Raw genomic sequence first — 23,191 nt, 5'->3', positions numbered from 1 at the left:
TAAATAACTCATAGATTTAGCAAATAAAATAAAACTATTAATCAAATCAAATTGAATTGAATTGAATTTAATCAAGGGTTTGGGTTAAACTACCATGAAGCAAAATCAACAAGAGATTCTCGAAGGTTCTTCTACTATAAAGAAATTTGATTGAATCTAAGATTCAAAGAAAAGAAAATACATTGATCTTTTTTTTGGCTGTGATTTATACAAAAACTATGATGAGAAAAATTATTATATAATTGAATGTAAATTATATAATAATATTTTGGTCAAAAATTGATACATATAATAATTTTTTTTTTATTTTGTCAAAAGAAATTTATTGTTATTTATGGTGGTTTTAACAAAATAATATTACTTCCCTATAAAACAATATCGCTTTTTGGCTAAATAAAATTATATTATGATGATAAATAACAATAATTTCCAGCGGCAATATATTGAAAGTACGTAGTGTTTCTCGATCATCATCATCAAGAATGGGTTCCTTCGGGTGGAATGGGTTCCTTCGGGTCTGGGACAATGAGTGTAACTTTGATTTTCGCAATGTATGTAATAATGTCGTTGTTCTCTTCCTCCGCTATTGAAATTTCAAATGCAGGGAATAGTTTTTGTTAGTGATTTGATTAATTGTATAGAAGAGTAAAATGGCGAGGTGAACGAATCCGAGTAAGCTATTGTGCATGCATCCATTGCATTTGAGTTCATAAGACACTTACTTTGGGGACAATTGTTTGTACTAAATTAATTTTTCTTGTTTTTTTAAGAGGAAAAAAAAAACAAAACTATATTCATTCAAATTGAAAATTGACAGAGTACAACATTCAACATTGCTTAGAACCTAAAATAAATCTAACAACAAACTCACAACATCCAAGTTAATTGCATACAAATGCCTACAAATAATACAATAAAATTAAAGATGACCGAAATATTCATGGCTTCGGATCTGCAACGTTGACGTTCAGATCATTGATTGAATAATTGATCTTCAATTGGAATCAAATGAACACAAGAATAAAATGGAATATCAAACAACGATGTACAAGCACCGAACAATAGAGCGTCACACTCAGACGACGAAATCACAAAGAAAAAACATAGATCTATATGAAAGACTCTTTTTTAGATTGAAATAGAGAAAAAAATATGAACAGATGTGATTTTGAGTCAAAATTGTTTGATAACTACTCCTCAATAAAAAAAATGGAAGAAAAAACCTATTGGAAAAATTAGGGGCAACTTGTTAGAGAATAAAAAAATTGGAAGAAAAAACATACTGGAAAAATTAAGTTCAACTTGTTGGAGAGGAAGAAGTTAGAGAGAAAGAGAACCATGATTTTGTTAGTAAATAGTTTATTTTTTCTTAAAAAAATTAATTGATGTTTCCATTAAAAAATAAACTATTTATTGGAAAATAATTTTTAATGGAAACATCAATTAATTTTTTTAAGAAAAATAAACTATTTATTGGCTACTAACAAAATCATAGTTCTCTTTCTCTCTAACTTCTCCCTCTTCAACAAGTTGACCTTATTTTTTTAGGTGTGTTTTTTCTTCCATTTTTTTCATTGTTCAACAAGTTGCCCCTAATTTTTCAGTATGTTTTTTCTTCCTTTTTTCAATTGAGGGGGTGGTTTTCAATCAATTTTGATCCGAAATCACCTCTCTTCATATAACTCTCTATTTCAATCTAAAAATGTGATTTTCATGATCTAGGTTTTTTCCATGTGATTTTGTCGTCTGAGTGCGGCGCTGTATTGTTCGGTGCTTGTACGTCATTGCTTGATATTCCATCTCGTTCTTGTGTTCATTTGATTTCGACTGAAGATCAATTATTTCATCAATGATCTGAACGTCAGCGTTGCAGATTCGAAGTCATGAATATTTCGGCCATCTTTAAGTTTATTGTATTATTTGTAGGCATTTGTATGCTATTAACTTGGTTGTTGTGAGTTTGTTGTCAGCAGGTTTATCTTTAGGTTCTAAGCATTGTTTATTGACGTACTCTGGTCAATTTGCAATTTGAATGAATATAGTTTTGCTTCAAGAAGGTAATTCAACTCAAACCCTTGATTGAATTCAATTCAATTTCAATTTGATTTGATTAATAGTTCTATTTTATTTGCTAAATATATGAATTATTTAGGTGTTGCTTCAATTTTTAGTGGAATACTGAAATTTCTTATTTCTTATTTTTCTCTTCAATTCAATTTGATTCAAATAATTGATTCATTTTAATTTTTTTTTTCTTAATTCACTTATGTTACTTCAATTATTAACGGAATAATGATTTTTTATTTTCTTCTAGTGTTAGTGTTTATGATTTTGTGATCAATTTGTTAGTTTGAATGATTTTGCTAATAGAATTTGTGAGAAATGATTTTCTGTTTTTTTAAGTTCTTAATTTTGTTTGAGTTCTTTTCACTTATGTGTGTGTGTTTTTTATTTTGAACTTTTTTAATTGATTCATTTTTCTTCTTCTATATCTATGAATTTATTTGTGTGCTGCTTCAATCATTAGCGCAATAATAAAAAAATTATCTTATCTTTTTTTTGGTAATTTTAATTTTACTGTTCATGATTTTATTAATTGATTTTGTTGATTAAATCAAATGTATGTGAAATGATTTTGATGATGGATCTTTATTTATGATGCTAACAATTGCTCCAAGAGCATTATTTAAGGAACATACAAAAATAAATTTTGTCTTGAAAATAAAGTAAAACACATGTAAAAGTCATAACTACAGAATTTACAATGTAAAAATTACTACTTTTGAATGTTTAAACAATGCCCTAAGGGCACTTACTACCAAGTTTTGGTTTAGTTGTTCCTTCTAATTTTAACATTTTTTGTCCATTTAATTTACAAATTTAAGAATAGAGTCAAATTAGACCGGACAAATCTATTTTCAAAGATTGAAGGTGACTTACTACCATTTCAACATGGTGACTCTGGTTTTAAAATGTTAGGTTATGCTAGTATTATGACACTCTTTGTATATGTTCTTTCTACTAATGAATTTAAGATCTTTCCTTCCAACTTTATTGAATAAGAACATTTTTTCAGCATTCATCGTCCAATCATCTATTCCTCAAAGTGACGAAACAAACCTCATTACAAGCATGTGTTTGTAGACCAGCAGTTTGGATAATTGCTTTCGAAGCAATACATTATACACCCGGGATTGACTCCCAGCAAACACATTTTGTAACAACTGTATGTAAATAAATATTGAAAATTCAATCCATATTTCTCTTTGAACTTCTGTCAAAAAAAGTTTTTCTTTAAACTTGAAATGAATGAGGTCAAGTGAAGTTGAAACAACTCAGCATATAAGTCATAAGTGCATTGTCTTGTAAAAAAGAAAAAAAAAGTCATCACTGCATTGCTGCATTATTGATATTCAAGGTAATCGTTGCATTTTAAATCACGTACTTGTTTAATCGCGGAAGGGGAAATTATGTTGTGTTTTTTTTAGTATTTTTCTCATATTTCAAAAGTTATAAGTCCCACATAGGTTAGTTTTATGAATTTTTGAGTCTTTATATATCAATGTGTAATGTGGATTTATATACAAATTAAAAATGGTGAAGTACAAGGTTGTATGTATTGATTGGTAATTGGTAATTGGTTGATTGGTAATTGCATGCGCATGCATATTTATGTTTTCTTTCTTCGTTCGTGAAAGAAAAGCACGAATACAATTTCTTGCTGAACGACTACATACTTATACTCTTACAATTGCTGAACGACTACTCCATTATTTCTTGCTGAACGACTACATACTTATACTACTCCATTATTTCTTGCTGAACGACTACATACTTATACTACTCCATTATTTCTTTTTCTTTCACGAAGATTTTTTTTGTTTAAATGCCCTTTTGATCCTCACTTTCCAAAAAATTTTTCTTTCTTCGTTCGTGAAAGAAAAGCACGAATACAATCGAATACAATTTACAGTAATTTGATTGCTTATTGATTGCTTACAATTGCTGAACGACTACATACTTATACTACTCCATTATTTCTTGCTGAACGACTACATACTTATACTACTCCATTATTTCTTTTTCTTTCACGAAGATTTTTTTTTGCATGCATGTTTATGTTTTCTTTCTTCGTTCGTGAAAGAAAAGCACGAATACCATCGAATACAATTTACAGTAATTTGATTGCTTATTGATTGCTTACAATTGCTGAACGACTACATACTTATACTACTCCATTATTTCTTGCTGAACGACTACATACTTATACTACTCTATTATTTCTTTTTCTTTCACGAAGATTTTTTTTGTTTAAATGCCCTTTTGATCCTCACTTTCCAAAAAAATTTTCTTTCTTCGTTCGTGAAAGAAAAGCACGAATACAATCGAATACAATTTACAGTAATTTGATTGCTTATTGATTGCTTACAATTGCTGAACGACTACATACTTATACTACTCCATTATTTCTTGCTGAACGACTACATACTTATACTACTTCATTATTTCTTTTTCTTTCACGAAGATTTTTTTTGTTTAAATGCCCTTTTGATCCTCACTTTCCAAAAAATGATGTATTGGTCCTCTTGTTTTAAATTTAAAAATTGGTATTTTTGTTCCCTATTTAACATTTTTCGAAATTTTGGCCATGTCTCTTTTTTAGATCATTTTTTTTATGATGTAACTGACATACTCATTTATGATATGGCAGTTGTCAGACATTGTTACGTTAGAAATGAAAATGACAAACAAAATGAGATGACAGACCAGAAAATCAATAATTAAAATTAGGGGATCAAAACTTCATACTTTTTGCATAAATGCACTATTGGTCATCTGTTTTTTTTTTTTTTTTTTTTTTTTTAAAAAAAAAAAGAAGTCTTTGGTCATCATGTTTTAAAAATTGGTTTTTTGGTTCCTATGATTAACGTTTTTTGGACACCAATATTATTAAATGGTGATTAAAAAATTCAAATCAAAACACCAAGTATTGGTGTCTCAATTCAATGAAGACAAAGTTTTACATTTATCTGTTTTTTAAAACCTCTAAGGCTTTGTTTGGGAGTTTGGAGGGGAGGGTTTTGGAAAAAAGGAATGAGCAAGTGGAAGAAATAGAAGACACTGGGAGGAGAGGGCTTTGGAGGTTAATTTTTTACTCATAATAAAAAATCTCCCTCATTTGGGGGAACTCAAAAATTGCATTGGGGGAGGGTTTTGGGGGGTTATGGAGGGTTTATATGAATTTTTCAAATTCAATCTATGTTGTTATAATATTCTTAAAATTAAAAGTATATTAATCATAAGTATTAGTTTATCATTCTCTAAAAAACTGTTCTTTCAAAAAATGTGAATTTTTTGTCCATTTTTCTATATATTTCCAACCCCCCAAAGCCCTCCCCTCCCTTCCCCTCCAAACTCCCAAACAAAAGCCTAAGTAAAGGGCCAAAGGAAAGAAAACTTTGTTCCTGGAAAGTGCAAGGCCATAACAAATAATGAAATGAGCATGCTTGTGATGATTAATTTTGCCTCATTGAGTTCTTTTTTTTCTTCTTCTTAGAAACAATTCTTACATCAAAAGCAATCATAAAACCATAAATGAGGCATCTAACTATTTCATGATTAGACAATTGGTGCTTATACTACTGCCATAATCTTTAGAACATAGGTACTAGCCTTCTCAGAATCAGCTGCTTAGTAGAGACCAACAAGTTCTATAAATCAAACATTGAACACTGAGCAGATAACATATCTAAATCTTGGAAATCTGTTCACTACAAAGTATAGCTCTTTGAAATGATCACATATCACAATAGATAGATCTATTGAAATTGTTTTTTTTTTTTTTTTCTTTGAAAAGGCCATCTATTGAAATTGGTTAAGACATGATCAGTGCCAAATAAATTGGTTACAAGTGAAAATTATTGTTGGATAGTGCCAAATAATTTTGCCATCTATATTCAAATAAGTTTTCAGAATTTGGGTTAAGCCTAACATTATATGATTTTGAATCAACGCATACAAGAGTAGAGCAGATAATGATATGATTTGGAAGCATCAGTGCAGGTTCCAAAAACCTAATTAGCAGAGAGTATTTGCACAACAAATAAAAACATCAATAAATGAAGTCCAAAATATGAATTAATAAGTGAGATGATAAAATTAAAGAAAATATTCATCACTAAAAACAAATAACTAAGCAAATTGCATCTGCATCAATGCTGGCTCATTCCTAATTTCCTAATAAAAAAGAACCATAGAGTTGCATCTTCATATCATGCTATCCAATTTTGAAGGCATCCTTCTAATCCAATTTTCATAAAATGGAGGAAAAGGTGAACGAAACATTGGATGCCTTAGAAAATAAAGAAACCAAACAAAGACAAGATATCGGAAAGGAACAGCCAAAGCCACAATCCCAATTATCAGACACGAAATCATAACTAACATTGTAGCTGTTGAATCCTGGAAACTCAGAAGAGACTGCAGTCTCTCCATTGTGGCGGCAAACTCACCCATCTGTGTTACAACTCTTCCAGCAGAAACTCTTAATCGATCATATCTATTCATCAAAATGACATCTTCGAATTTGGATGGCATTGGATCAAACTCTTCTTCCAATTCATCTATACTTGCTGTATGCACATGAGACAAATGCAAATCTACATGGGATAGTGTTTCTGGCTTGATTTGAAATTGCAGCAGCATATGGACTATAAGAGCAAGAAATATTGCTGGCAACAACGATTGAGGGAGAAAGAACAAGATGACGAGCAACAAGTGAGCTATAATTGGTGAAACAAGATCTTTCCACTTGCGTATGTCGTCAAAATAAGTGTAAATACCAACCAAGCAATTTAGAAAGACGTTAATCCTCTCAAAATCAGCTTTACATCTTCTCATACTCCACACGATTTCACGTGAATCTAGCATATAATCAACAACCTCATTTCTCAATGGCGGTTCAGCTTTGCTCATATTTGACCGCACAAGCTCGATAGTTTGTTGCCTTAATTCGTATAACTGAGCTGGAGACAGCGGATTGTCGAAATGTTGTGGAAAAAGCATTGGCATTGTGTACTTTTTATACAAATTAGCTATAGAAGGGCAAGTTAACTTGAAAGACAACTGAATTTCCCCCATCTTCTTCAGCCCAGAAGGTTGAAGTTGAACAAGAGGATAAGAATAATTGTAAACGGTATTGATTACCATTTCTGATAGACTAATTCTCACCTTCCCTATCCTTGTATCGTTTGCTCCAGCAGCTATATATTCTTCATGTAATTGACTATTATCAAACACAGAAATAACGAAAAATGTAGATGGATCGTAGACATTCCAAGAGTATTGCTCATTCCACTTTGGAGAAAGACTATTAACAACGGTTCTTGACCGAACCCATTTCGAGCCATATTTAGCTACACAATAGGCATCGGTGCGACCATGAGGTTTCATCGCTGGAAGACCTGTAGCATTCAATATCCCCATCTCAAAAACTCCAATGTTTGGTCTCCAGATCCCATTGTCTGTTGGATTCACATCAGTGCTGTACCGTGGATCGTCATCAAACATATGATACCCGCCATCCAGAGTGGCCCTCATACTAAGCTTACCGACAAAAAATCTCCCATTCTGTAAGACATCCATGGTTACAATACGACGCTCCGGGTCTTGTAATAGTGTTTGTGCATTCTTCACAGGAAATACACATGTCCCTAACCTCTTGTGCCTTGTCAATGTTCCTTGCTCCACATTTAAAAACAATATTTGATCAAGTGGCTCCGCCACAGCAAAGAAAATATCTTTTTCATTCCATATTGGATTTCCATTATTGCTTTTCGCCAACTTGCTAGCGATCCCAGTCCCATTCCCAAAAGTAGCAGTGATGAAAATGTCAGAGCTTTCAGATGGGTCATCAACTTCAAGTATAAGTCCCTCAACTTGAATAAAATCAAGTCTAAGACACCAAACCCTAGGCATGATGTATACCCTTGAGCAAGTATTAAGAGTATGGCGAGCACCAATTAGCACATTATCTAATTGTAAATGCAAAGCTTCATGAAATGCTTCATCAGCTTGATTTCCTATCCAACAACACATCATAAGCTCTCCCCTACATCGTCTCTTTCGTTTATCCTCTAGTACAAACCATTTTGGTGCTAGTGCACTATCAGTTGGAAACCTTTTAGGAATATGAAAAATTTCCAATGAAATCATACCCAAAAATTGATCATACCCATCAACATTATTCCTCACAAAAATCTCAACCAATTTTATCCCATCCTTTTCAATTTGATCATTCTCAAGTGCAAAGACCTGGTCCCACTCTGGATTTGAGTTTCCCCATAAGCAAAAGGCTCTCCCTTGAAATTTATCAGCTCTCACCTCCACATAAGGAGGATAAAAATTGTTATGGCTATTATGTGCAAACAAATTTCTGGCTCTGACAATCTTTACAAATAAGAAGGGATTGATTTCAACAAGATCAGTCTGAGATGTGATTCCTAAATTGCCTGTAATGGGAGAAATGGCCTTCAAACTGAAATCCACTTTTGCAACTGCCATGATTGGTAGTAAAAGCTGCATATATACCAAAAGGAAGTATTAAAACTAAATAAGTGGAGTGGCCATCCTAAAATCCTTGATAATCACAAAGTATACTAGCTATGCCTATGCCCCTTATTATAAGCAACTTTTGCAATTTTCACATATATTAATAAAGGAAAATCAGCATTGTACTTATTGTATCCATTGTGTATGAATGTTGAGAAAATCAAGAAGCAACAATGACCAATTTTGAGCAAATCAACAAATATTTAAACAACAATGAGTAATTTTGAGCAAATCAACAACAACAACCAGCAATTTTAAGCAAATCAATAAGTAATCAAATCAACAACAACCTCCAATTTTAATGATTGTCGAAAAATCCCCAAATCAATATGTTTTATTAAGTTCACAAATCAAGTTACTTAGTGGAATTAATCCAGGATATATCTGGGAAACATTTTTTCTTTCTTTCTAATGACTTGTATATTTAGGAAGAAATGTATGAAGTTTTCTTTTTATGAGTATGAATCGAACTGGATTTCCTACACATAAGTGGTTTGGGCATGTAGAGAGAAGACATGGAAATTATCCATAGATGAGAAGGATAGTCAGATCACTTGAGACAGTGGAAACTAGAAAAACTATATGAGAAAGTTCAAAGATTAATGAGTTGGATCAAAATATTATTTATGATAAAACATTACGACGTAATTTGATCCACATAACTGACCTAATTGAACCAGATATCATAGGGTTTACAACTTTCACACATTCTGCACTTCAACTACCTGCGCTAGACCTAGTGCTAAACTTATATATGAATAATTTATTGCTCACAAAAGCTATGAAGCCTTCATACAAGGGTACCATATGTCACATCTACGAAATACTATTTTTGAAGCATCCATGCACGTGAACTTCATTCATTCTAAACATTTTTTTACAAAGAGTTCATCTAATAATAATAGAAAAGAAAAAATTGTAGACAATAACAAAAGGTTAGAATGAAGGGACACTTACTTGCAGCACTATAGCCTTTGTTTCAGACTTGTGTTTAAGGTAGAAGTTTCTAAAGTTGGGTTTTTTTTGTTTATATATGTTTTTGCAAACATAAAAGTATACAAAATCATTTGTGAGATTCTGTTTAAAAATAAATGATCAAATATTTAAGAGATTCTTAATTAGTATGATTTCTTACTAAAAGTAAGTAATTTTATTCTTAATTACTCCCTCCGGTCCTTAATATAAGAAAATTTTCAAAAATTTTTTTGGTCCTATTTATAAGCAAATGTCACAACTTTTAAAGATAGTTATTGCTTAAAAGACTTTTTTTACCCCTCATTTAATGTTTGTCTTTTTAATATTAGTTGATGTATTTAATGTTTCACAATATTCTATAAGGGTATATTTGTAAAAATGTTTAAAAAGTTACAACAATTAATGCTGACATTGGTTTTGATGTTTTTTGGTTTTTCTTCTTATATTAAGGACCGGAGGGAGTAGTATGATTTCTTACTAAAAGTGAGTAATTTTATTGCAGAGAAAGAATCTCAATCAAACCGTAATTTGTGTTATTTGGTAGATATTCTTTCTAATGAAATATTTGGTGGACACTATTTTTTTAATTCCATGAGCGCGACTAATTTCTTGAGTTGGTTAGAACCATATCTCTCCTTAAAATAATTAAAATGAAATATGTTACGACTTCATTCAAATGTTTTTGGGTTTGGTAGACACAATTTGTGTTAAATTTAACATTTTATTTCGATTTTGATTTTTTGGCCTAGTTTAATTTTGATTATTAAAAAGAAAAGATTGTGAATGTTAATTATTTTCTTAAAATTTTCCATAAAAAATTTCTTAATTACACTGTTAAAAAAACTAAAGAAAATTCCCTTCAAATTCTTTTTTTTTTTAAGAAAATTCAATTAGGATCAAAATTCAATCGTTTCCAAAAACAACCTCCTAATTCTTGACTAAAAACGGATTTATTTTTGACAGAATATGAAACGAAATGTTTTTTTTAAAACTATCAATATACAAACTTTTAAAATAATGAAAAAAGTCCAGTTAAAAAAGGTAACAAAGATCAAATTGGTATTGATATTAAATATAAATAAAAATGATTCAAATATTCTATTTCTATATATAAATATAAAGCAATCCAATTCTAAATAAAGGTAATTTTCAAGTAGCCCTCTCATATCCATCCACATTTTCGCATTTTCTTTTTGTTTATTTTATTAAAATTTTGATTCAAATGAATCAATAGTAATAAATAATTATACAAAATTAGTTTATAAAAAAAACAAAACTAAATGGAAATTTATTGTGACAAAATCTCTAATTTTATTATTGCATAAACATTCTTCAAGTATCCAATTCAAGTAAAATCTAAAAATTTAAATAAAACAAGGTAATTCTAAATATGGTAGTTTCCATATTTAAAATAAACAATAGCTTAGAGACTATTCATTATATTTGTTCAGATCAAGTTTTTTTTTTCTTTCTATGTTTTTATTTTATTTCTTCGTCTGAGTGCTGCGTTGTGTTGTTTATCATATTGTGCGGCATTGTTTGATTTCGCGTCTTCTTGCAGTGTTCATTTTGTTCATATTAAAAGATCGACTTCAGTCAATCAATGATTTGGACGTCAGCATTGCAGATCAGAAATCATAGGTATTTTGGTGATTTATTAATTTGTCAGGATTTTGCCATTGTATGCTACTTGAGAGTTGTGAGTTTGTTTGCAGAATCACCATTTAAATTTTTAGCGGTGTTGATCATGTTATTTCATCTGATGAATTCTATCAATTTAAATTAATGAATATCGTTTTGTTCTTGTAAAAAAAAATATAGTTTATGGACCAATTGTTTATTCGGTAAAGTAACCTTGTGCAGCAAATTTTTATGGCCATAATTTTATGCATCACCAGGAGAATTTATGCATAACACATACTCTAATATTTATATTCTTCGACAATTGCTGTTGTATTCATTTTGCATGTAGTATTGTCAAAGATTTCAGTCCTGGTCCTTCTGGATCACATCACCCTAATTACCATCTCAACTCAAGAATTTCATGTGAATTCTTCCGGCAACGATGGATGTAATAGTCGTATATAACCATTGTCAAAACTAGATATAACTATAACCAAACCAATATCACTTGGCCACAAAATTTTTGATTCGTTGACATATTCCACAATTTTTAAGCTGCATTTTCTTATGCATATATTCCTAAACACTCAGTCAAACAGTTGCTAAAATCTAATGGCGCAATTGAGGCAACACACTGTAAAATTTTGGTACAAAAAAATACATCGTAAAAAGTATATACTGTACTACAGTGAAGTTCAACCTTTCTATTTGGGGTTTTTTGACAGCAAATTTAAACTATCAAACTCACAAGAAAAGCATATCTCAAAAAATCAACCTGAAGAAATTGTTATCTCCTACTGCCTCCAATCTTCACCAGTATAAACTGCTTGATCTCCAAGCTCTTCCTCAATCCGAAGTAACTGTATCAAATTTCAGATAGTTGTCATACTTTAACTTCACTTGGAGAAAGAAAAAAACAGAGAAACATGCATTTGCATTGCAAATGTAAAGTTTGGCAGCCTATAATGGACTCATGAGGAGTTCAACCCTTTTCCGGATCCTATCATAACAGGAGTTTTCTAGTGCCATGTTCATTTTTTATTTATGATATTTTTTCTGTTGTTTCACTTTACCAGGACAAACAAGAAAAAAATAAATAAAATATGTACATGAAAACATCAATGTATCCCTAAATAAGACTCGCAGCTAGTAATAAGCTTCATGTAAAATACTTCAACGAGTGCCAAGTTATGTAAGGTTCACAATGCAATCTCCGGTTTTTGTTTATTGAAGAAAGAAAAATTATACTTGAGAAATAGAGACAGTTCATCGGGCCAAGATATCCTAAAAGCAACGGACAGAAAACGTGCTCACAACACACGAAGTCCCCTAAAATCACCACTTAAAACCCACATACATTGTGAATGTATAATTATTGCAGAAAACTGACAACATTTTTTCATGGGTGAGGTTTAATTTTTAAAAAAGTAGGGTTGTAATATTTTCTCATTAGCCATAATCTATAACTGTAAAATCATCAGCATAAGAATGTGAAAGAGACCTGGTTGTATTTTTCTAATCGCTCTCCTCTGCAAGGAGCTCCTGCTTTAATCTGACCAACAGCAAGGCCAACAGATAAATCAGCTATGAAAGAGTCTACCGTTTCTCCACTTCTGTGAGATGTCACCACCCCCCAATGCGCTTCCTTTGCCTGCTTGACCACTTCAATGACCTCGGTAACAGTTCCAACTTGGTTGACCTGGATCACAATGGGAAATAATCACATTTTCATGTTTCTTTTCTTCAACAAAATAGAAGGGAAGTACATGAGAGGAGGATTAAAATTAAAATGCCCTCTAGATAAATAGAGAGGCAAAACTAAAGTACTGGCAATCTTTTTCTCTTTCATATAAACTAAACTAGATTTGTAAATTGTGATCTTATATTATTTCTCTTTCATAAAAACTAGCTTTGTAAATTGTGATCTCGTATTTGCACAAAAAATTAACCTTTTCCAGAGTTTGAAGATACCCAATGCCTCAACTTAATTATGAAAAAGGATTAGTTATCATTCCATCAACAAAAAATTTAGCATTTATATGATAAAAAATGGAAAACCTCCAAGTTTAAACAAACTGAGAGATAAAATTAAATTTATTATTAGACAAAGCAACGCCCTGAAAGTTCATTGAAACAATATTCAGTTACCTTAAGAAGAAGAGCATTACAAGCAGACTCAGTCACTGCTCTCTCAATGCGCTTTGCATTAGACATCAAGAGATCATCCCCTACTACCTGCAGAATCATTCAAATTAAGGGAAATTATATCAACAGAAGTTCTAATCAGTATCCAATAAGCAACCTTACTAATGCTCAACCCAATGTAAGCTAACAAATAGATTATTTATTACTTTTTTTCACCCCTTTCTTACCTAACATGTTAATGTGTCATCATGCCATTGCTACACTAATAACCTGTTTGTTATTAGTATTCATTAAAATATCCCATAACCTCCAAAACGGTAATGCTTACTACAGAATAAAAAGCATCAATCTTTGGATGCCTAGCCAACAAATTATAGCTGCTTAACAGAAACTCCATATCTTTCTTTTTTAAGTGTCGATTTTTTAGGAAAAAATATTATTATTTACTTGCCAAATTCAAAGTTTAATGTTACATTATTATTTTGTCAATTGTACCCTTTAACTATTGCAGAGACAAAAAAATGGGGAAATGAAACGTCAAGGGTATAACAAAAAGACCAATAATAATAGCTTAAAAGAAAAAACACAAGATATCCGTCGTTAGCATACAAAAACCTGGAAAGACTCTTAAAAAGGAAATGAAACTTGACTAATTCCAATAAAATGTTAACTTTTCAATAAATAATACCTGGCAAATTCCAAGGCTTGAGATATACTTGATATGTTCCCAATCTTCCTTGTCAAATGGATCTTCTATTGATACAATTGGGTATTCTACAAAATTTATAAAGAAAGATAAAAAAATAAATATGCAGTAAAGCCTAAATAATTTATAACAACCTCAGTTGCAAAGGGGTAAATAGCCTGATTTACCGGTACATAGTTCCTTGTACAATTCTATCATATCCTCTGCTGACTTAAAATTCTGTCCCGACTTTTGAGGAGATTTAAAGTCCAGATCATATCTTTTACCTGTTTTAGGGAAAAGCATGCATAGAACAACATAAACTGGTTAACAGTGAAATGTAAAAGGTGTCAAAAAGCACTAGAGGTTTATAAATGCCTTGTGGTGAGATGTTTCACAGGATAAAGGTGTCAGCATTATTATAAGAAGACAAAAGTGAAATATTTTACTACATTCCATTAAACTAATTAATGACTCGAGCATAAAATTAGTGATTAAAATGAAATGTTAAAATAAGCCAAGGACACGCTCTAAAGATTGAAGTTCATAACCATTACGCATTGTGCTTCAACCTACAAACTTTTTACCTTCAATTATTTTCTTACCTTTAATTTTGTCTCACTAAATTTTGAACAGTGTGTTGTGTAAACCAAAAATAACAAAATCAATCCCCCCCGAAAATGATTATGATCAGGTGGCAACAAAAATTTTACCAGATTCAGATGTAAAGATATGGACAAACGACATATGACCATTAGCGGTAGACTTCGGAATGCATAGCGCTATTATTAACACATAAGATAGCTAATTCTACAACTCTAAGCTAGACTAATATTGTTTTGCAACGACGGCAAAGCGAAATGAACTACTTTTATTTTTTTTTGTAAATGATGCAGCAAACCAGTTCGTAACACTGCCGTAACACAGTTTCTCCAAGGAATTTTCCTAACCTTCAAAATTAGAGAAAAGGGGTCTGTTCGCCGGTATAGTTTATTGATAGCAATGGAAAAAGTTACAAAGGATTCTAATCCCCTCTCACTAGAGCACTCTCTAGTTTACAAACTTTCAATTAAAAGAACTGCCAACTCCCCAAAGTGAGGTTATCCCTATTATAATACGTAGGCCATAGGGTCAACTTCACAACAAAAAATAAGTAACCTAACAAACAAAACAAAGAACTAACTAACCTAAGTAATTAAGAGTTTGCAATGTTTCCTCTTTTTCTATAATAAACTCAAGTAATCCTATCAGTAGTAGGGGCAAGCACCCTCTACCTTTTGGGAGGGAGAGGTAGAGTGACTTTAGATGAAAAATGTTGAAAAAAAAGAGAGATAATGATGTTTATAATGGAAGGAAAAGAAGTGAGAGAAATCAAATCAAGAGAGAGATGGAGAGAAAGTTAGAGGATCAAAATCCTCCCAAATAGAGGGTTCGTGAGCTCCTAACAGTTTCTCATTATAAGAGCAATAAGCAATGATAAGGTATGCAAGAATCGACAACTTTAACCTTCTCAAGAATCTAGAACCAAATAAGAAACAGAAAAGTATAATTACTTACCAATACAAAAATTTGTACCAGCGACGTCAAGAGCTATCTTTATTTTCTCATCATAACCGGTTCTACTAATGGCCTCCTTTACAAGATCCAGGGCTTCTCTAAAGCTGATGATATTTTAAAAAGTCAGCTCAAAAGAAGAAATAAGATTATAACATCACAAAATCTCTAGAAGTAATTATTTTAGAATGGACATAATTAGTAATATATTACCCAAGCATAAAGCAAGTGATTTATACAAAACAATAAAAATACTTGATATAAAAACTATTAAATTAGAGAAACTTCGTACAATCCACTCAAAAATATTAAATTAGAGAATACTTTCTTAAGAGTAATTAAGTCTTGGTGTACTTTACCTCAATAAAGACACATCATTCTTAACTTCTAAACTTTAAAACCAATTATTATGAACCAATTATTTATTTAAACCAATTATTATGAACCAATTATTTATTTATTTTTGATGCAATATTCTGAACTAATTAACCATGCCTTTTTTTGTAATTTTAATTTTTAAACAGTTTTCTAATCTAAACTTTTTAGAATCTGCCTGGATTAACTGTGCACATCTCCCGTATGATTTTGAACATTTTTCTCTTAGACAAATTTACCTCTTAATTTTTATTTTACCTTAATTTAAAAAATACCCTACAAATGCATAGGGATTAGTTCTAAAAAACTGCATTCATCAAGTATAATGATACTCCTAGAGATTAAGAAGCAGTCCAATAGTTGTAATAGGAGTACTGTGTAATTATAATATGAAGCAGTCCAATAGTTGCCTCAGAGCAAGTTAGATTAAGAAGCAAAATACAAACGGGATTCTTACAATAGCATATTATCATATATTTCTTAAGACCATAGATCTTATATTTCCAACAAATCAGAGAGTAAAAGAAATAACAATAAAAAATAAGCTACCAACCAACTTAATTGTTGACTCTAATCAGTCATCATATTAATACTGTATAAACCAGTTTTGGAGATATTTTTTCTTTCCTTTCTTCTAAAACAGATTTATTTCCATTTCATATATTCATTTAAAAGTAAAGAATTTTAAAAACTGTACAAATTCAAAGAGTTTAAGATAAAAAGCTTGCCTGGAGACATTAGGAGCAAAGCCACCATCTTCACCGACATTACAGTTATGTGGCCCACATTTTTCTGTAATAACAGCCTGCCCTTTTGTCATGAACAACAAATAAATGTATCAGCTTAAACAACATATCTCAGGGACCTTAATCATTGTAATAGAGCTGAACAACATGACACAATTAAACTTGATAATATTCGAGCATGGGAACATTATGAGATTATGAGAAAAGATATCTAAACATAGAAAACAAAAACTGAAAAAATAGGATAGTGGGAAAAAAAAAAAGACAATCACCTTTAAATGATGATAGGTCTCAGAGCCCATTCGCAGTGCTTCATCAAATCTGCTTGCTCCAATTGGAAGAATCATGATTTCCTATAACAATAATGTAAGAAAGCTTTCACATTTAAAAGAAATCAAATCACTATGAAGCAGCAGAGGAAACACATAGATTTAATAGTAACTATACTTATTGATGGTTAAAGGTCAGATTATGAACATAATCAATTTCAACAACGGCAATACTTATACAGTATACACAGTTCCATCCATACTGTTTTTACTGATATCCTACAAAAACTTGGCACATGGATTACTTATTTTAAAACAACTTAAAACGTGATAACGTCGTAACTTCTCCGTCATCCATCTCCCTTTTTGGTTTTTATCGGACCTCTTTTCATAGAGCATTCAACGACAACCAAACCGATGAACTCACTCCTGCAACCACAAGTGCCCATGTCTAGCATGAAATTGTTGAGTTAGTGTGGTTGCTTTCTTCCTCAAACAGTTTCATAATACAGTGTATCGTATGTATACTATTCACCTATATCTTCAAGTATTACAACAAAATCCAAATGCAAATTCAAGGCCAAGAGTACGAAGAGAAGGTGGAAAAGATAATAATGAGGTTATTTGGAAAAAAATTGGACCAAATAATAATTCAATTTTATTACGATCATTAACCATTGAGTTTGGACTCTTCTCTTCTTACTGCAACAATGGCAAATTGATGTATAGTTTTAGAGTTTCGCTTTTTCTTGAGAAAGTGGAAGTTGCATTGAACGGAAAACGAAGTGTAAGTTTGCTTCTATGGCGATTGTTGAAGGGATTACGAAAAAATAAATTAACGGAGTAACGCGTGTGCTAACTGCGTGACACTTTTAAGCCAGGTGTTATATTATGATAGGTCAACAGTAAAAACAGTATATATAGAACTGTTTATAAGTTTTGTCCTTTCCACAATCCAACTTCCAAAGTTAAACAACAAAGAACTGACGAGATGTTGGTTACAACAAAAGTGTGTAAGCCCCGAGTTGTTTTATAATTAGTTTAATATAAAATAAATATTTCCGCATTCAATGGGCATTTAACTTTGCTGCTCGCGATCGAAAAATTGCTCATAACTCCTAAGGGGCTGTTTGGTTGAGGAGAAGATGAGACGAGAGAAGTTGAAGAGAGAGAGAGAGAAAGGAGAGAAGTGTCACATCAAGGCTGTTTGGAGAGGGAAGAAACAGGGGCGATAGATTAAAAAACAGTGGGTCCCACGTCAATATTCTTTCTCTCCAAAGGTGCGAAGAAACGTGAGATGCTGTTGTTATTTTGGGTGTTTCTCAACTATACCCTTCCTTACTTTACAGTAACATAGCTCATCATCTTATTATTTTTGAAAAACCAAATAACCAAATTTTTTGTGGGACCGAATAACAACAAAAGACTAGTTTAATTAAATAGTGTGATAATCTCACCATATAATTTTTTTGATAAAACTAGTGTATTGAATTGCTTTAATTAACTGACCACGTGAAAATAATTTAAAAATTAACTAAAAAACAATCTAATTTCTATGTTAAAGTTATTAATTTAATTTCTTAATTAAATTAGAATAAAAAACTGCTTTAATTTATTATATGAAATCCTCTTTTAAAAAATATATATGAAATTAAATGACTAAGATGATAAAATTATCAGTTTTTTTAATATAAGGATATTTTGGTCTTTTCAAAAATCAAACACACTTCTTTCTCCTCTATTTCTCTCTTTCTTCTCTTGTACCAAACACTATGTCAAATCTACTCTATTTCTCTCTTTTCAAACTCTTTCTCACATATTTCTCTCTTTACACTTTCTTCTCACAACCAAACACACCCTAAGTGTCTATAGGAAATAATAGATGTAAGATAACAGAAACACTAATGAGAATTTCTGAGAAACTTGTAATAAAAACTATACCTCAATTGCCAGATTATTTCCAGCATGTTTTCCACCGCTTATAACAGTAAAAGCAGGAACAGGAAGCACTGGGTTAGTTTTTCCAGACAGGTCAGCGATGTGCTTGTAGAGTGGAACCTGATAATTTTTTGTTTTTAGATTCATGAAAGCTTGACATAAAAAATAAACTCATATCCAGATTAAACTTTAAATGAAAATAAAAATATCAAATGACAAGCCATACTTCCTTTTCAGCAGCCCCAGCTTTACATGCAGCAATGGACACAGCTAATATAGCATTTGCCCCAAGTTCCCCCTGCAAACAAAAATCAGAAACAAAACAGATTAAAAATTATTAAATGTTGTAGAATTAGATTAGATAGAGCTGTAATTTAAGACGAATTATTCAAACATGCAAGTCATTGTAGGTATCTGTTCATAACATATGTAGGTCTAAAAATTATTGACTCAGACTACTTTCATCAAGCTCCGGATATAAACGGAAGAAAGACAAGCAATCACTTGATATTTTGGATTTCGACTATTCAAATTGATCAAACTGCTGTACTTTTACTCTCAGCTAATATAAAAGATATATTATGAATTCAAATCCTTTATAATATCCGTTTTGAACACAACACTTTTCTAACAGCCATAATATTCTCATACTAACCTAAGTATGCACCTTGTTAAAGAGACGAAAAGTGAAAGGAAAGAGAATAGAACAGTGAAAATATATTTGAAACTAATATTTCCCTAACTGAGTTACTTACTTATGAGTAAGAACCAAACACTGTCCCAACTTTATTATTGATAAATGTTATAGTAAAATTGGCAAAGTTTTACATTAGCTACCCACTACAAAACAAAAGTGTGCTTAAGTTAACTGCAACATGTCATAAATAAATGTCTAAGATAGATTTAATTTCCTTTCCTGCAACGGAAACAAAATGTTGATTTTGATGATCTGTGTTGAACCCATCACTATACTAAAGAATGCTAAAACTCCTATCCTGAACAAGAGCAAGAGAGAAAACAACAACAACCAAGTTTTACCTCACTAGGTGAGTCAAGCTTTTTTTCCCTACTCGGTTTCCAATTGTCTTAAAATGTGACATAGCAGAAGCATTGACATAATGATACACAATATGGATTTAACTATCAAATAAACTTGTGTTCTCCCAGCAGAAAGATGTTGAAATACCTTTTTCTCTGTTTTGTCAAGGTCTATCATAGCATGATCAATCTGGGACTGCAGTGTTGGATCCATACCAATCAGCGCCTCAGATATTTTCTCATTTATATTTTTAACAGCTTTAGCAACACCGTTTCCTAGATATACACCTTTGTCCCCATCCCGTAACTCAACAGCCTCATACCTGAAATGAATCATCAACCTGAACAGTCAATGTTAATCCAATTCTATAATTGATCAATAAAAATGATAAACGCTAGCAACAACAAAAAAAAAAATCAACATGAGCAGAATGCTGAGCCCAATAAGAGAATCACCTAAACAGGGCAGTGCAGTTTACAGTCTCAATCAGCCTAGCCACATTGGCCAGGCAGTTCTAATAGAGTGTATATTAGCTAGCCTTAGATATAGCTAGCCAAACAAGGCTTGAGCTTTGTAACTGCCTTGTAACTAACTGTGCCGAGTCAGCACAGTTCAGCAGAGATATAAATTTCTCATAGTTCATTTCTAACTAAGATTCAATCCAAGTGAAATTGCATCAGAATGTTCAACATGAAATCTCTTTCTCTCTCAGTTTTCTATAGCATTAGTGTTATCGACCTCGGATCGCAGAAACCAGTGGTTTGTTCAAAGACCGCTATGCTACAGTGTTATAGCACATCTATAGCCTCTATTTGACAAAACTTTGCACCAAATTAATTTTCAAAGAACAATAGCGTTTTGCTCAAATTCTATTAAGCTAAAGTGCCACGATTTAAGAAGACTGATGTTAATAACATTAACGAATGATTATTAAAACTTATACCAATATACACAATTAAGCAAACAATTATTTTTGTTCATGAAGGCACTGTCACTATGGTCCCTAAATGTATTGAAATCGCAAACATATCCCCAGTCCCTCTTTTATTAGTAATTTTCTGAACTAAATTGACCAACGAAATACACATTCGAAAACTAAATTAACTACCTAAAAATAGATCCAATGACCAAAATGACTAATATAATAGACACCTATGGATGTGTTTTCAATGTTAGGTTTCACATCTGGAGCAGCTGAAATTCAATTCTGGAGGTGGAAAATTGATTTTGACATGTTCGTTTGCTCTCAAGTAGAATTGATTCTAACTTGAAGCTAGAATTTGTAGGTTTCGAGTCTAAACATGATTTTTACACTAAAATTTATCGTTCAACTCACTTCTACATAAATGTATCCAAACCTAAACCATTTTACACTCACCCACTTCTAACTAAAATCAATTTAACATAATCAATTCTTTTCACTGTAGAACCAAACATAACACATTCAGCGACTATAATGACAACTCCTCGCACATTAAAGTATCAAAACTTTTTCCCGCCTAAGATTAATTTCACAAAATCAATTTTTACCAAGGCAGAACCAAATATGCACATAATCAACGTCTTACATATAATAACATCGCCTCACACATTCAATTACTATGGACTCAACTCAAAATCGATTGAAATGCATCTAAACATATAATAACGAATTCAAAAACACATAATTAACATCTTACATGCCAGTGGAGTTTCCAGATGGAACAGAAGCACGAAACATAGCTTTGTTAGTATACAAATCAACTTCAACAGTTGGAATTCCTCTACTATCAAGAATTTGCCTCGCTTTTACTTTCGTAATCACCGATTGTACTCCTTTTTTCATATGATTCGACTGCGAAATTCAGTTACAAATTCAAATTCAAAATACGAAATCAAAACGAGACGATTCTTCAAAAGAGAGTGATAGAGAGATATTACGATGAAGAGAACGGGGTCGGAGGTTTTGGCTCTGACGGCGGCATTGACGGCGTCTTCGAGTTTACGGGAAAGCATGTATTTATCAAGATATTCTTGAACGGACATTTCTACGATCGATGAGAGTGGTGATGAAATGAATGAGGTCAAGGCTTGTTGTTGCTATTGCTTCTTCTTCTTCTTCTTTTAAGACTGAGAAACTGAGATTCAGTTCAGTCGTGAAAGCCTTTCTCAGAATGGTCCTACCTTGTTAAACGTCGTCGTATTCTATCTGTTGTTTGATTAATTACTTATTATTATTATTATTATTTCGAAGTTGCTTTGATCTTGATGTTTTCAATTATCAACCTTTATTAATGTTTCTAGTAAACAAATATATCATTGTACAAATTTTTTAAGAGTGGTGGTGGGTCGACAGTTCAAAACTAGTTGCACATACGATTAATCAAAACATTCAGAAATGTTATATAAATTAAAAACATTAATTGATGTAGCATAAATTACATTGAGCCATCATGGATTTTGTAAAAGCTAAACTTTGGAGATTTAGTAAAATCCCATCCAATTTCAAACATGTATTTTTTTTAAAAAAAAATTAAATTAACCCATCAAAATTAATCGAGGAGAATTGAACCTGAATTTGACGAGAAACACACTCTCAACCCCAAGTCTTTTTTTTTTTTTTGAATGGCAAATACTATGAGAATGATGAGAATGAATCTCAGCCATCAAGATCAAAATAAACGGTCTAGATTAAAAAAACCTCACATGTGTCTACCTTATTCTACCATTTCTCATATCCCCATTCCACTGTCCATCTTCTACAACCCTCCATGATCAAATTAGTTATGTGCGTGTTCGACGCTTGCAATTCTCTAATTCACTACATCTCAGGAATTAGTTTTACCTTTCATCTACTTTTGGTATTGATTTTTGCATCTCGATTGTTCAAGCATGTCTGTCTATTCCACTGCCATAAAATTGAAACTTTTGAGAAATATGGCCATTTTATTTCCGAATCCAATTTACTCACTTTATCTGTTTTTGAATTTGGTATAAAAATAAATTATTGCTTTTGCTTTCCCATCACTATCTCTGGTTATTGTAAATTGAACATTTCATATAATCCAATTAATTTACGGAAAAGAAGCATTATTTTTTATTTATTGTCAATTAAAATATTCATATCTCACCATGATGATGGTGATGATCAGTGACGTGAACAATCTGGAGGATAGCATGTGGAAAAGCATATGTGTTATCTAAAATAAATTTTTTAATCTAAACAATTTATTTTGATCTTGATGGTTGAGAT

General features: G+C 31.6%; 2 protein-coding genes across 2 annotated transcripts; both read right to left on the bottom strand.

Moving 5' to 3' along the window:
• Nucleotides 1–6,134: 6,134 nt before the first annotated feature.
• LOC146925319 (FT-interacting protein 3-like) lies at nt 6,135–8,562 on the bottom strand. Its single transcript, XM_085710276.1, has one exon. The coding sequence runs from the start codon at nt 8,560–8,562 to the stop codon at nt 6,268–6,270; it is 2,295 nt and encodes a 764-aa protein (XP_085566402.1). The 3' UTR covers nt 6,135–6,267.
• A 3,154-nt stretch (nt 8,563–11,716) lies between these two features.
• On the bottom strand, nt 11,717–22,114 carry ENOC (cytosolic enolase). The gene is made up of 13 exons (XM_085710275.1): nt 21,880–22,114; nt 21,639–21,793; nt 20,107–20,281; nt 19,147–19,218; nt 18,924–19,040; nt 16,986–17,066; nt 16,696–16,772; nt 15,596–15,699; nt 14,227–14,325; nt 14,042–14,127; nt 13,357–13,443; nt 12,710–12,907; nt 11,717–12,068 (listed from the first exon to the last, which is right to left on the bottom strand). Exons 1-13 carry the CDS (start codon nt 21,982–21,984, stop codon nt 12,003–12,005), a joined length of 1,422 nt encoding a protein of 473 aa, XP_085566401.1. The 5' UTR covers nt 21,985–22,114; the 3' UTR covers nt 11,717–12,002.
• Between the last annotated feature and the right edge of the window lie 1,077 nt (nt 22,115–23,191).

This window comes from Medicago sativa, chromosome 5 (assembly GCF_051527215.1).
Source record: "Medicago sativa cultivar Bolivia chromosome 5, Bolivia_mono, whole genome shotgun sequence".
Lineage (NCBI taxonomy): Eukaryota > Viridiplantae > Streptophyta > Magnoliopsida > Fabales > Fabaceae > Medicago > Medicago sativa.
Note: the sequence above shows the minus strand (reverse complement) of the source record. Positions and strands in the feature narration are given on the sequence as shown.